The 14,464-nt window shown below is 48.6% G+C and overlaps 1 protein-coding gene and 1 long non-coding RNA gene across 3 annotated transcripts in view; one reads left to right on the forward strand and one right to left on the reverse strand.

The window, feature by feature from the left end:
• LOC135897007 (uncharacterized) overlaps positions 1-14,464 on the forward strand; it is a 109,385-nt gene that overhangs the window by 87,687 nt on the left and 7,234 nt on the right. For both annotated transcript variants that reach the window (XM_065425567.1, XM_065425568.1), the window contains 2 exons: positions 6,837-6,875; positions 8,974-9,081. In XM_065425567.1, coding sequence (XP_065281639.1) covers positions 6,837-6,875; positions 8,974-9,081 — 147 coding nt within the window. The remainder of the gene's footprint in view (positions 1-6,836; positions 6,876-8,973; positions 9,082-14,464) is intronic.
• LOC135897008 (uncharacterized) lies at positions 12,294-13,853 on the reverse strand. The gene is made up of 2 exons (XR_010562870.2): positions 13,434-13,853; positions 12,294-12,534 (listed from the first exon to the last, which is right to left on the reverse strand). It is a non-coding gene; the product is annotated as an uncharacterized lncRNA (long non-coding RNA).

Below are 14,464 nucleotides of genomic sequence, written 5' to 3' on the forward strand. Positions count from 1 at the left end.
GTCAGTGCAATCAAGATGCTTTATGGGTCAGCAATTCGCGTTGCAAGCCCGTTTTTCGGCAAGCAGCAAGGCCCTCCACTTGCGGCCGCGCACCACTTACAGCGGCTACATTCCTGGCTCGACGAGTTTCCACATGCACCCCCACGTATTGCCCGCGGGCAGCCTGTGTTTAGTTTCCCGGCAATGGACACAACCATGCACGTCTTTCTGCGGTGCGACCCTATCATGCCACCATTGACACCTTCCTATGAAGTCATCTTCATAGCAGCATCTTCACAGCAGGATCTTTCGTGTTGTTTTGCCTTCAGAGAAAACCTTGAAGATTCACGTTTGCGGCAAAGTGACAGTGTCGTGTGAACGCTTGAAACCATCCTATCCTGAAAATTACCTGTTCATTCCTACGCCATTCACACGTAAGCCTCCGACATCCTAGGACGCAAGCCCTTGTAGCGACCTTCTAGAAGTTCCTTCGTTATCCCCGCCGTGGGGGTCATTGCCCCTTGCTCCGGAGATCCGGAGTCTCGGCGTGCTTTCATTGGCCGAAGCTGGAACTGAAGCGGCTGTCTCACTGGGGCGCCACCGCGGCACTCGGCAAAGCTGCGCTTAATTTTAAATAGAACCAGCATTATCTGCTTTCCCGACCTCAAAACGCGTATTGCTTGCCTACGCTAAAACGAGCTCCCAGAAGTGCCTTCCAGAAAGTACTATGCAACATGTGTCGTGCTTACAGTGTGATTACGAAAATCACCGACGATTACGGTACTCTCCAACGAGAAATTTGAGCCCAGCTCTATACGTGTTTTCATTTCGTGATATATTGAAGAACCCGCACCGATCCCCTCGCCGACTGGCACTGAAGCGACACGCGGCGGCACACGTAGACTCGCCACACAGTTGCCGCTTTCCCCGCAACTGCAGCTGGTGCAACAATATACTTCAACGGAAACCGCGTGCGGCGAGCACTATGCGTGAAGGCGAGCGCTGTGGTTCTTTTTTTCCTTCCCCCGCACGGCCATTGTTGCCGCTGCCGCGGCTGCGCGGACGTGAGCGCAATATGGTTCTTCTTCAAGGTGGCTTCCTCCTGTGGCGACGAGCGACCACGTGTGCTGGGCCGGACCACTCGTCGCCGTTAGAGGTCGGCCGGCCTGTTTCCCTGCCAAGCGCAGGGACGCCGACAGTGACGAGCGTCGTTTCCAAAACGGCGGTGGTAGTAGCAAACGCCAGGCGTTGTAGTTGAGGCTTCATTGCGAGTGCCCGTGCGTCTTGATCTGCTGGATCTACGGCTGCGTGGGCGACGAGACGTGCGGCGATGCTCCGCTCCACTGATGATGCGTTCCAGGCGCTCACACAAGGAGTCGAGCGGAGAGTGCACTGCGGAAGAGCAGGGAAGAGTTTGCAGAGCGGTTGTATTGTCACCCGGAGATGGTGACGTGGCTGCGATGGTTGGGGTGGCTACTTCCATGACTTTGTCGGCCAAAGCGGCAAGTCCGGTAAGGTCCATGGTAGAGGCTGTCGCCAGGACCATCTGCACGTTAGCCGGGAGTCGTTGCAAAAACAGTTCGCGCAACAGCGTGTCGTCGATGGATCTCGCGTTGTTTCCGAGCAGCTGGCTCATTCGGCGAAGAAGTTGACTAGGGCGTCGGTCGCCGAGTTCTTCAGCGGACAGAAGCTGCTGGATGCGAGAACGCTGTGAAGCTGCTGTGCGCTGTAGCAGTGCTGCCTTGAGATCGTCATAGGCGGCGGCAGACAATGGGGAGTTCAACAAATCTGCTACCTCGTCAATGGCAGCGGGCGAGAGTGCTGCGACGGCGTAATGGAACTTCGAGGCTTGAGAGCGGATACCAGCGACTTGAAATTGCGCTTCGGCCTGAAGAAACCACGCCGAAGGATCCTGGTCCCAGTACTGTGGGAGGCGGACAGCGATGGCGGAACAGGAGGGCTCACCGCGTTCCTCGGAATGGTTCTGGCCTTGAGCTCTCGTAGCGTCGGTCTGGTCCATGGTCGTCTCTACCACAGGAGCGTATGGCAATATCACGTCCGGGTTCACCAAACTGTGGCGACGAGCGACCACGTAGACCGTCAAAGTATCGGGCTCTCGCAGGAGAGGAAAAACCAACACTCCGTCGCTTAGCGTAGCATTCTTTTTAATGATCTTCGGAACGCTAGCCCGCGCCGGAACGCGCCAGCCGCTCGAGCCTCGTGTAGACGCTAGCGTCCGCGTAACTCTCGTGCGACGCCGATGCTGCTGCCGCTACAGAGGGCTCCCCCCCTAGAGAGGAGGAAAGTTCGACGAACGATGGAAAGTCCACGTGACGCGGCGTGTCTTCGCGTTGGTCTTGGGTGTCACGTGCGCAGGCGGCGACGAAGGATGCAGCAGGGTCGCGTCGCATACAGGTGGAGCTGATGGCGCGGGTGCTTCGATGTAGGCGGGTTTGAGACGTTCCAGGGCAATTGTGTCTGATCGGCCGTTGACATTCACAACAAACGTCGTCGGACGACGCTCTAGAACACAATATGGCCCGGAGTAGTGTGGTTGCAAAGGCTTCCGTACGGCACAGTTACGCACGAAAACGTGGGTAGCAGAGCTGAGTACGGGAGAAACGTACGGGGACCTTGCCTCTTGTGAACGTGTAGGCACGGGGCGCATCTGGCTGAAGAAAGCTTGCAGTTCGGCTACGTAGTCGGCAGGTGATGGCATAGGCGTTTGGGTGTCTAAGCAGCGTGGCGTCGGCGAGGGCAGACTTGACTTTTGCGAAAGCGTCTGCGGCCTCTTCAGTCCACTGAAACACTTGTTTGCGCTTGTTTACCAGGAGAGCGTCTAGCGGAGCCATAAGTCGTGCGCACTCGGGAATGAATCGGCGGTAGAAATTGACGAATCCGAGAAATTGGCGAAGCTTGGTGAGTGTGGTCGGTCGGGGAAAGTTTTCGATGACGCGAATCTTGGACGGCAGAGGTCGAATGCCGTTAGCGTCGACGATATGACCGAGGAACTCGAGTTCGGTTTGACCGAATTCACTCTTGGCGGCGTTGATGACAATTCCTTTACTGGCAAGGCGTGAAAACAACAACCGCAAGTGGTGAAGATGTTCTTCGGCCGAAGAGCTTGCCACGAGGAGGTCGTCAATGTATGCAAAAACGAAAGGCAGACCTCGGGTGACGGAATCGATGAAACGCTGAAAGGATTGGCCCGCGTTCCGTAAACCGAAAGGCATGCGGAGAAATTCGAAAAGACCGAAGGGAGTGGTGATGGCGGTCTTGGGAATGTCTTCTTCAGCGACCGGTAGTTGATGGTAGGCGCGAACGAGATCGATCTTAGAAAAGATCGTCGCACCGTGCAACGCTACCGTGAAGTCCTGAATGTTGGGTAGAGGGTAGCGATCAGGAAGTGTGACGTTGTTTAGTGCCCGGTAATCGCCGCAGGGGCGCCAGTCGCCCGTCTTCTTAGGCACCATGTGAAGTGGTGATGCCCAGTTACTGGAAGAAGGGCGGATGATGCCAAGTTGCAGCATGTGTTCGAACTCCGCGCGAGCGATCTTGAGTTTCTCCGGGGACAAACGCCGGGGTCCGAAGTAGACCGGTGGGCCGGAGGTGACGATGTGATGGCACACGTCATGTTGCACCGGTTGCGTCCAGTCCGGTAGGCGCGTCAAAGTGGGAAACTCGAGTAGGAGTGCGGCGAAAGGTTCGTCCAACATGGCAGAAATAGGCGCTATGGGCGATGTGCCTGATGATGGGACGCCGGGAACGGATAGCTGGGTCACGGAGTCGATGAGACGGCGTCGTTGGATGTCGACAAGGAGTCCGTAGTTATGCAAGAAGTCTGCTCCAATGACTGCATGACGGACGTCAGCAACAAGGAAAATCCAGCGGAACGCTCGTCGAAGGCCAAGGTTTAGCATGACGGAGCGTGACGAGAAAACTGGAATCCTGGTGCCGTTGACGGCTTGCAAAAACGACACAGGAGTCGCTTTTCGGTCGGAGCGCTGGGCGGGTAGAATGCTGACGTCAGCACCTGTGTCGACCAAGAATCGTTGTCCCGTAACTCTGTCCGTCACGTAGAAAAGGCGACTTGTGTGCTGGGCCGGACCACTCGTCGCCGTTAGAGGTCGGCCGGCCTGTTTCAGGGCGTCGGTCGCCGAGTTCTTCAGCGGACAGAAGCTGCTGGATGCGAGAACGCTGTGAAGCTGCTGTGCGCTGTAGCAGTGCTGCCTTGAGATCGTCATAGGCGGCGGCAGACAATGGGGAGTTCAACAAATCTGCTACCTCGTCAATGGCGGCGGGCGAGAGTGCTGCGACGGCGTAATGGAACTTCGAGGCTTGAGAGCGGATACCAGCGACTGTCGTGTCAACGTTCGAAAATCCAGCGTCACCCCATTCCGCCTGCCAAGTCTTTTCTTCCACCGGATGCTCGTTTCGACACCGTACACCTGGACCTCGTCGGCCCCCTTCCACCTTCGAAAGGATACTGCTACATACTGACATGCATCGACCGTTACGCACGGTGGCCAGAAGCTACACCTATATCTGATATCTCAGCGCCCACTGTTGCAGCAGCGTTCGTGTCTACGTGGATAGCAAGGTTCGGCTGCCCATCCAAAATAATCACAGATCGCGGTCGACAGTTTGACTCAGCGCTCTTCAACGAGCTACTCAAACTACTCGGAACGACAGGTTTTCGCACAACTGCTTACCACCCGCAGTCCAACGGACTAGTTGAACGTTTTCACCGGCATCTCAAGGCCTCCCTTATGGCACATGAATCGCCGGAGAAGTGGGTCCTGCATTTGCCTCTCGTCTTACTTGGCATCAGAGCCGCACTCAAGAGCGACCTAGGTTGCTCCTGTGCCGAGCTAGTCTACGGCACCCACCTACGCCTTCCGTGCGATTTCTTTGTCGCCTACCCCCAAACGCCTATGCCATCACCTGCCGACTACGTAGCCGAACTGCAAGCTTTCTTCAGCCAGATGCGCCCCGTGCCTACACGTTCACAAGAGGCAAGGTCCCCGTACGTTTCTCCCGCACTCAGCTCTGCTACCCACGTTTTCGTGCGTAACTGTGCCGTACGGAAGCCTTTGCAACCACACTACTCCGGGCCATATTGTGTTCTAGAGCGTCGTCCGACGAAGTTTGTTGTGAATGTCAACGGCCGATCAGACACAATTGCCCTGGAACGTCTCAAACCCGCCTACATCGAAGCACCCGCGCCATCAGCTCCACCTGTATGCGACGCGACCCTGCTGCATCCTTCGTCGCCGCCTGCGCACGTGACACCCAAGACCAACGCGAAGACACGCCGCGTCACGTGGACTTTCCATCGTTCGTCGAACTTTCCTCCTCTCTAGGGGGGGAGCCCTCTGTAGCGGCAGCAGCATCGGCGTCGCACGAGAGTTACGCGGACGCTAGCGTCTACACGAGGCTCGAGCGGCTGGCGCGTTCCGGCGCGGGCTAGCGTTCCGAAGATCATTAAAAAGAATGCTACGCTAAGCGACGGAGTGTTGGTTTTTCCTCTCCTGCGAGAGCCCGATACTTTGACGGTCTACGTGGTCGCTCGTCGCCACACTCCGCTTTCCTTCTCATGCTACCACTGCACCCTCCTCCTCCAATTTCCTCCTCACTCTCCGTTCGCACTCACCGTATTTCATCCTCCGCTGCGCTCTGCGCTCCCTCTTTCATCATCAGCTGCGCTCGTTTGCTCGTTTATTCCGAAAGACGAGGCCGACGCACGCCGACAGTCAACGCAGCAAACAGCGCCTGAGAGCTGCGCTAAAAAAATTCGGTGAGAACTCACAGAAGAAATAGAATCAACGATAACATTTGAGTAAGTTCCAAATCATAAAGGCGTGTCTTGCACTGAGCGATAATTGGAGTTCTTGACTGGTGGAATGCACTACCCGAAAAACGTATGACTAAGTGCACGTATTAGTATTTCTCCACTGAATCGTTTACTTATTTGTGTGAGTTTTGGGCTTCATAATGGGCAGTAGTCACATACACTGAATATTTCTGTATTAGCTGTTCGTGTGGCAATTAAAAGCTTGACCAACCTGCTGAAAAATGATAAAAGCCGCGATGTGCTCTTGCGATGAGCAAGAAAAGATACATAACATTTTTGTAAAGACGTCGTACGTGCCTCTACAAATTGAATGGAACTGACTGTCATGGATATAGAAACATGACTCAGCTGTGCTACTGTCCGCAATTATGATTCAATCATGATGAGGGATTATGTATTCGGGAAGATCCTTCTACTGAAGCCGTGCAAAATAGTCTATGTCTGACTATTAAGGTTGTCGGGCTAAACCTGGAACACAGAAATTCAACGACTCTTGTTTCTGATGGACAATTGAGACATAAACTTACTTCACTATTCCCCTACGATATTGTGCGTGAAAGCAGAATCTGAAATATTTGAGCTACAATGGTCAGCAACTCATGTCGGTTCTTAGCTCAGTTCAAATTTGTACTTTATCACTTTACAACCTAGGGCATAAGCCGGATATGAGAGGACACTCAGCTAAAGATAACACCATTTATTTAGATAGGAGGCTACGCCTATATTAAAGTTGTCTCTAAAGTATTGGAAAGAACTGTTTCTGTCAGCGAAACTAGGTAAATGAGCTTTACGTGTGTGTACTATTCCGGACGCGTCTATGTTTAGGCGCGTCCGGAATAGAGATATAATACTTACAGAGAAACGCGCACAAAAAGATTGCCAGGTGTGGAAAACATAGAGTCTGGGACAATCGACCCTTCATAATGTCTATATCACCGTTCACCTCAAACACCTGTATTTATTGCTACGTTTGTATTGCACGACTCATTTTGTTTTGTTTCAGGATGCGGGAACCGAGAGCCTCGCGCACAAGCAACCCATAGTAAGTGTAGCAGCATCCCTCGACTGCTAAATAGGTGCGGTTAGCGCGGCTTTTTGGTGTAAGTATACACTGCGGTAAATAGCGCAAGCCCGGTAGAAACACTATTGAAGTTGGTGACAGACACAATTAGAATTCTAGTACTGATCTCACACTTGGAAAGTTTACCGTAATATACATATGTACGCTAGTTTTACAGTGAACGAGACCGCGCCTTATGTGCACGACGGCTCAGAACGGCTTACAACAGCGGCGTCATGAAATAGCTGAATAAAAGGTGACAGTTTAATCAGACAGGTGCAGCGTGTACAAAGATAGCAAATTTTGAGGCAGCTATACGAAGTAAAGCTAGTCGTTTTATCAGTAACATGAACGGCTTGGAACATTCGCTTACGAACTAAATTAACAAGCACTTTGTCATGCGTGCATTGCAAACACAACCACATTTCACTCGGTCATTGCGGACACTAGTTGTTGAAACGCTTGAGAGACGAATAGCGGCAACAGCGACGAGCTAATTCCCTTACGTGCTGCCTCTCGATTCAGTGCGAATGAGCCGTACGAGAGTACGACGCACACGAAGCCGCCAGCTATATAAGACCGGCTAGCCTTCGTAAGCAACGCAGCTTGCCTCCATGACAGGACGCGCCAAGCATGCTGAGCAATAGAAGAATAGCAAATTCCCAATAGCCTGCCTTTGCGTGCGTGGGGAAACGGTGTGCACTCTGCCCACCTACTCTCCCTTGGGAGCGTGAGAGAACAATTCTGTAACGAGCAGCTATACTTATCGGCTCACCTTCGGAAACCTTCGCTCGAACCTACTGCGCGCAGCACTGGCCGTGATCTTACCGCACTGGCACCTTATACGGAACAACATGGCGACGCCAACGGTCATGCGAAAAATCCGCCTGTTGAGTCCATATCATTGCTATTCCAATGAAGTTTTGCCTGTGCGACGGCACGTCCGGGATGTCTTTATAACGAAGGCGCATATTCTGCAAAGGCACATCCACGAGAAGACAGGCATGGTTCACTGTATAATTCCTGTAGTTAATCCGCTATTCTTGAAACACAGCAGATGCCAAAATCGTGATACGCTTACTAAGTGGCAATAATTTTAAATAAAGAAATATCTATGCCGCTATTACGTGTTCATCGGGTTGCGCCACGTTGTTTCATATTCACACCGAGGGAACTCCCGACTTCGTTTTCACGAAAGCGCTTGAAAGGTGCCCTGTGGAAATGAGTTGAAGCCTGCGCAGAAAAATCGCCAGAACAAAGCACCAAAGAGCATGTGCGACAACTCTGTAGAAAGCTACACTTGAGGTTGTAGCAGGTGCAGGAGGGTGCGCACGCATGCGAGGTTTGAGCAGTTCCCCTCCGTTCCGCAGTAAACATACGGCACTCTTTCATGCCTGGGGTAACAGTGTTTTCGCTACAGTCTGTGCCTGAAATATAATTTGGTCATTTTTAGAAGCAATCAAAAAAACACAGCACGTATATGTGTGGTAACGTAGCATAACATTCGCTATTGACATATTTTTTTACATCTAGTAGCGTTTCTGATTTATATGTGAAAAAGAAGCAATGAGATCAAAAACACTGCAACATTTGCACAGGAGAGGCGTTTTCCTGTGTGTTTCGCCTCGTCTCTTCCGTCCCGTTTTCCCGGATTCATATAAGAACGTTAATAAACTTGACCAAGCCTTCACTTCGCCACCGTGTGATAGCGTTTCAGAAAATAGATTACAATGTAAGAAAAACGCTCGCCAAGTAGCTACGTACTTGAACCCTATTAAATGCATTTGGTCATGTCGAAATACCATAAATAATATTTCAAATGCTAGTCATTGTCATAAGGCAAACTTTTTTTCAGGATCATGTTTATTCAACAAATATTAAAATTGTTGCAAAATTTCTACCTTGCGGCGCGATATGCTTTTCTACAAATGCAGAAACGTGGGAGGTCGAAATTTGCTTAAATATTAACAGTACAAATATCGTTACTTACACTTAAAAAAAGAACATGGTTAAACGCAAAGAACAAAGGTTTTGACGCTGCTCTGATTATGCACCAACTCTTCGTTTCTGTCTGCCGCAGAAGTACGAATGCTTTGCTTACTGCTGCAAGGGCCTTGCAACAATGAATGGAAATGTCGCACCTGATGGACTTGAGTGCGGTGACAATTCTTTCAAGGCTTACGATAGAGTAAGTGTTGCACATTCGGAATTGAATACTTCTAACTACAATTTTCGCGACGCAGAAAGTTATGTCTTTCTGACAGGGTGCTCAAGACATACTGTTAAAAAAAGTTCTTCTCACTTCAATCATATTGTAAAACTTTAGATCCATTACTTGGAGATATTGATTAAAATCACAGCGGCTACATTCGCACCTGATATTCTTTCTTGGGTATTACATTATTCTAGACCAATACATTTCGCTCTGTAATCTAGTAGGCTTGACTTTTCTGCATTCTATTGTTTTCTTAACCTTCCCTCTGATTTTCGGCTGCTCGTTTTTGTACACAATATGACAGGTGCCCTTTGACAGCGACCAACTTCTTACCTGTTCATACGTTCCGACGGTATATGCCATTCATAATGTGTTTGTACTTATTTATTTGGTAAATATAATTTGGCATTCAAGTGTGGAAATACGGGTGATAACAAGATGCCACTGTTTCTGACCTTCAAACAGATTCATCAATTAAACTGATAGACTAAGGGCAATACAAAATTACAGTTCTGATATATCTGGAGCTTCATTTAAAACGTTACGAATGAAGGTAAAATGATTGTCAAGAATTTGTATAAGAACAAGAAATTTTCAGAGCCTCAGTAACTGCCGCTTGCAGACTTATTAAAGGCCCTTCTCTAGGAGGTGACGAAAAAACAATCACCTACACAAAAGAGCAATTACAAAGTGAGGCAAGCACTGTACGATTCTGGCTGAACTAAAACGAAATATAGAGATAACCTGTGAGACTATATCATATTGTCACGTTGTCGTATCGGTGAAGAACCCGTCGGTGTAAAAACAATGGGTCAAGAATGTAACTATTTTATTGAATACCTCGGCGCAGAAAAAATGTGATGCTCAACGCACAACAATAGCGTCAAGCGCAATCATCAGTTGTCAAAAATCAGAACCACCGGCCAAACACGTCGACTATTTATATATGACAATTCAGCATATATTCCAGTGAAATGACTGGCGCTCCTGTACCTTACAGAATGCGCACTACTATTTGCGCCAACCATGCCATCTGATTAGACAAGACGTTCTCGCAATATTAACAGTGATATTATTCGAGAAACTTCAGATACATGTAGGTGCCTCATGCAGGGACAACAAGTATGGAACAGTGGTAAACCGTTACAAAACAGTCTCCTTAAAAAGATAAGCAATGTACAAGCCATAATACTTAGTTTTTAAAGGTATCCACCTAATACCGCAAACAGAACATGAAAACAAATGCGTTCATCTTGAAAAAAAAACTAACAAAGCTAGTAAAATTAAAGTTAACACAAGTTTGTAAGAAGCCGCTGTGTCGACGATTGATTACGCGATCATGCCAACTTAAATAAGAAAACACATCGTAACTATTTGCGCAGCAATTTGCATACATGTAAACGATCTCCGACCTATGAAAAATGAATCCTGAGGGCTTTAACGTGCGTAACGTCTACACCCGATGAAAGCATGAGAGCTACGGCGGAGTCTTCCATAATTAGCGGCGACATTAGGGTGCATTAGTTGAAGCGAATGAATCGAATATTAGAACCATTCAGCGTATTACAAAGAAGACGGAGGAGGCCATTAGATTTATCAAAAGGATCTCTGATAGGCATAGGAGCTTAGGAGAACAAGGTGCGATGGGGCTAGTTCACGCTTTTATTCTGTGTCAATTCTCGTATGTGTCAGATATGCTAAATTGGAATAGCAGGGGGCGGGGGGGGGGGAGAAAGATAAATTGGAAGCTTTAATCAGACAATCCGGTAAGGTGGTGCTTGCACTGCCTGTGAGTACGTAAAACGATATATTATTACGACTGGGTTTGCATAATACTTTAGAAGAAATTAACGAGGCTCAGCGTACGGCACAGAGGGGGCGGTTGCTAAGTACACCAGTGGGTATGTATATTTTAGAGTCAATTGGAGAATCGGTAGCTCTGTCCTGCACGGGTTGAACGTGAACCTTAGGGCCTGTATCATAGTTCGTCCGTTTACACGGAATGTGCACCCTGTGCCCGATGTACGGAGGCGGGTCGCGCGAGGCGAGAGACAAAGGATCAAGAGGAGGAGTTTGCGTTTCTTGACGCGACATGGATTAATGAAAAATATGCTTATTCGGTGGTGGGGGTGGTAGATGGCAAAGACAGCGTTCGCAATGTCGCTTTCATTTCTATAAAAGATCCAGGGGTCACTGGGAAGGTGGTTACTGTTGTACCATTAATTGATTCAAGAAGAGTGTTGGTGTTAAGTGACTCGTGATCTGCGAGCCTTCTCGAGGGCACTTGTTGCGGAACCGGCTAACAGACTGCTGCAGGGTAGGAACATCACTTCGTTATGCAAAAAAAAGAGGTGAGGCGTGCAGGCAGGACACAAGAGTAGAGAAATGGACAACACGAACGCGGACTATCAACTGTAGGGAGCACTGAGGCGAAAAGGAAAAAGACACAAAACTCATCTGCGCAAGCTCAGGAATGGTATCAACACGTGTCAGTCGGACACATGTGCCAGTCTACATGTACCGGAATAACGAAACGTAACTAACGAAACGTACAGCTATTCCCCTAAAGCTTGGTATTGTAGTCGACGCAAGGAGAGAGAAAAAGAAACGTTTATTATACAAAACAGTGTCCCGAGCGAGGACGGGTCCCTTGCAAAAATCATTGCAGACTTGCTGCAGAAATTCTGCATACCCCGAGTCACCCGGGATGCAGAATATCTGAAGACAGGTGACAGACTTTCTGTCACCCCCTGTCACCTCCCAGCGCCCAATTGGTACACCGTTTCTGCAGTAATTCTGCATACCCCGAGTCACCCGGGATGCAGAATATCTGAAGACAGGTGACAGACTTTCTGTCACCCCCTGTCACCTCCCAGCACCCAATTGGTACACCCTTTCTGCAGAAATTCTGCATACCCCGAGTCACCCGGGATGCAGAATATCTGAAGACAGGTGACAGACTTTCTGTCACCCCCTGTCACCTCCCAGCGCCCAATTGGTACACCCTTTCTGCAGAAAGTCTGCTCAATCTGTGTAGCTGCAGGATACAGCATTTCTGCAGAAAGTCTGTCGAGATTGTGGTCACAGGATTACAGCATTTAGGCAGACATTAGATAGAATTTCTGTAGCCCCACTATGGGGAACTGGCATGCATGCATGCATGCAATAAAATAACAGACGCAATAGTATTCTTTGCACATTTTATTTGTCTCCGATTTCTTCCGGGCTGCTTGGTTGGGACCAAGAATATCGCTTCCAAGGAATGAAGTAGTGAGTACCGACATCTCATGTGAGTGGCAGTGACCGCCTTGCACACACCTTGTCGCAGCATGCAAATCAGATGCTTTGAGGCGCTGTTCAGCCTGCAGAAGTGCCGCAGGCTCCCAAGTGATATAGATTCCTCTGGCTCACAAAATCGTGACATCCCTAAACAAGAAGAAATGTTCAGTTTACTGTAAAGTTAACCCTGCTGAAACTGTAAACTTGTGACGTTGTGAAAAGTCTCGTACAAACAGCTACATGAAGCTGCATGGTTGCACAAATACCCGATTATTACATCACAGGCAGTTAACATGTAAATAGAACTGGAGCAAACATGAATCTACTATAAAAAACTTCACACAAACGCACGTCTGTACCAAGTCAAATGCGAATTGCACAATCAGAAAACTCGTTAACACATGATAAGCGTTCGAAAACCTAATTTATTTATGCGGTGCAACAAAGCCCTGCCCCAAAGGACGATGCATTGAAAAAGAACAGACTCCCTCTTTTTCAGGTGAGAAAACAATTTTTTCCATTAAAGATAGATACTGTTGTTGAAATCTCGGAACCATTTACAAATACACGAAAACACATGACACCCAACGCAAGAAATACAGGCTGTCTGAAGACACTATATAAATAAAAGAACTTGCATACAAGCTAAAATCTGGCCATGCGTGGTACACAGCAATCGGGTGCCATCTCGCGCAGCCGTTAGCTGTGAAGACGACAAATCGACGTACCTCTAGAAATGGCTATACGATTTCTCGCTGAAAAATTACGTACAGAAATAGTAACTTTCCCTGCTTGAATTTTTGCGCCTATTCAAATCAAGCAGTCCCCGGCGCAAGGAAACTTCACAGCAGAAAGCAAATAGTCGATAGATTTTGGCAACATCACGTTTTAGGGCAATTTTCATCAAACTTCGCTAAATGCGCCCTGCGACAAGAACGAACATTCGAAAAGCACGATCATTTTTGTCACGTTACTAATCACCTTGTTACTCGTACAGAAATTCCCACTTCACGGACTACAAAAATGCGCGCACGCGCCGGACTTACCTTTCTAGGCGTGCTCGGTAAACGAGTCTCCGTGACAGCTGCTGCCGCATCGCACAGGTACCGCGGGAAGGACAGTCGGTGCACGGTGCCTCCAGCGTCAACAGCGTAGAATTGCAGATGAACTACAGCACGTGATAGCACAACTTTCAAAAAATTCTTCCGCGCACTGTGATGGAATGCGAGCGCAGCGAGAGTACCATCGGCTTTTCATGAGCCGGTAACAAAGAAAGCGCGACCGGGTCATAACTACGATAATTGGCATCGGCACACCACACGGAAAACACTGAGAGCTACGTTATGCAGTCACAGGGGTTTTGGATCATTAATACACACAAAAATCGCCACAATTCCTCCCAGCACGGCATGTTCACTACCTCATCGGTCGCCGTCACTGCGGCGTGCACATGGCGTGCACGCGTGCACGCGGTGACTTGTCGGTGACCAGGTGCAGACGGGAAAATATACTCACCCGTAATTTTACCGGTGCTCGCGGCCAGCGCCTCCTGGGGGCCGGCGCCGAAAGCAACCACGCAGTCGGTGGTCGGATGGATGGTGTCGGCGTCGCGCGGTAGATATGTCCTTAAATTCAGGCTGCGGTTCGAGCCATAGTATAACTGCTGCATTTCATGTACGTTATGTAACACGACAGTATTACCTTATTACCTTATTAATTATCTATTTTAATGTCTTATTTTATTTTTATTATTTTATAATTATTAATTACCTTATTTCAATTAGTATTAAATAATTGATTTATATAACTGCCATTATCAGACTGTGCTTGTAGCAATCAGTGACAAAGTTTTCAAAATGTTAAAATGGCAAAACAGAGCGCAATGATAAAATGTGTCATGGTTTAGGATGCGCACACGTGTGTGTGTGTGTGATTCGTGGGTGGCTGAAAGGTGAAGCCGATTTAACTGTTATTTATAAAATGTGTCATGTAGAATATATATATATATATATATATATATATATATATATATATTTGGCATGCATATTACATACAAGTCTACTTACTTGCCGTCCAC

This window comes from Dermacentor albipictus, chromosome 7, assembly GCF_038994185.2.
Source record: "Dermacentor albipictus isolate Rhodes 1998 colony chromosome 7, USDA_Dalb.pri_finalv2, whole genome shotgun sequence".
In the NCBI taxonomy this organism is placed as follows: domain Eukaryota; kingdom Metazoa; phylum Arthropoda; class Arachnida; order Ixodida; family Ixodidae; genus Dermacentor; species Dermacentor albipictus.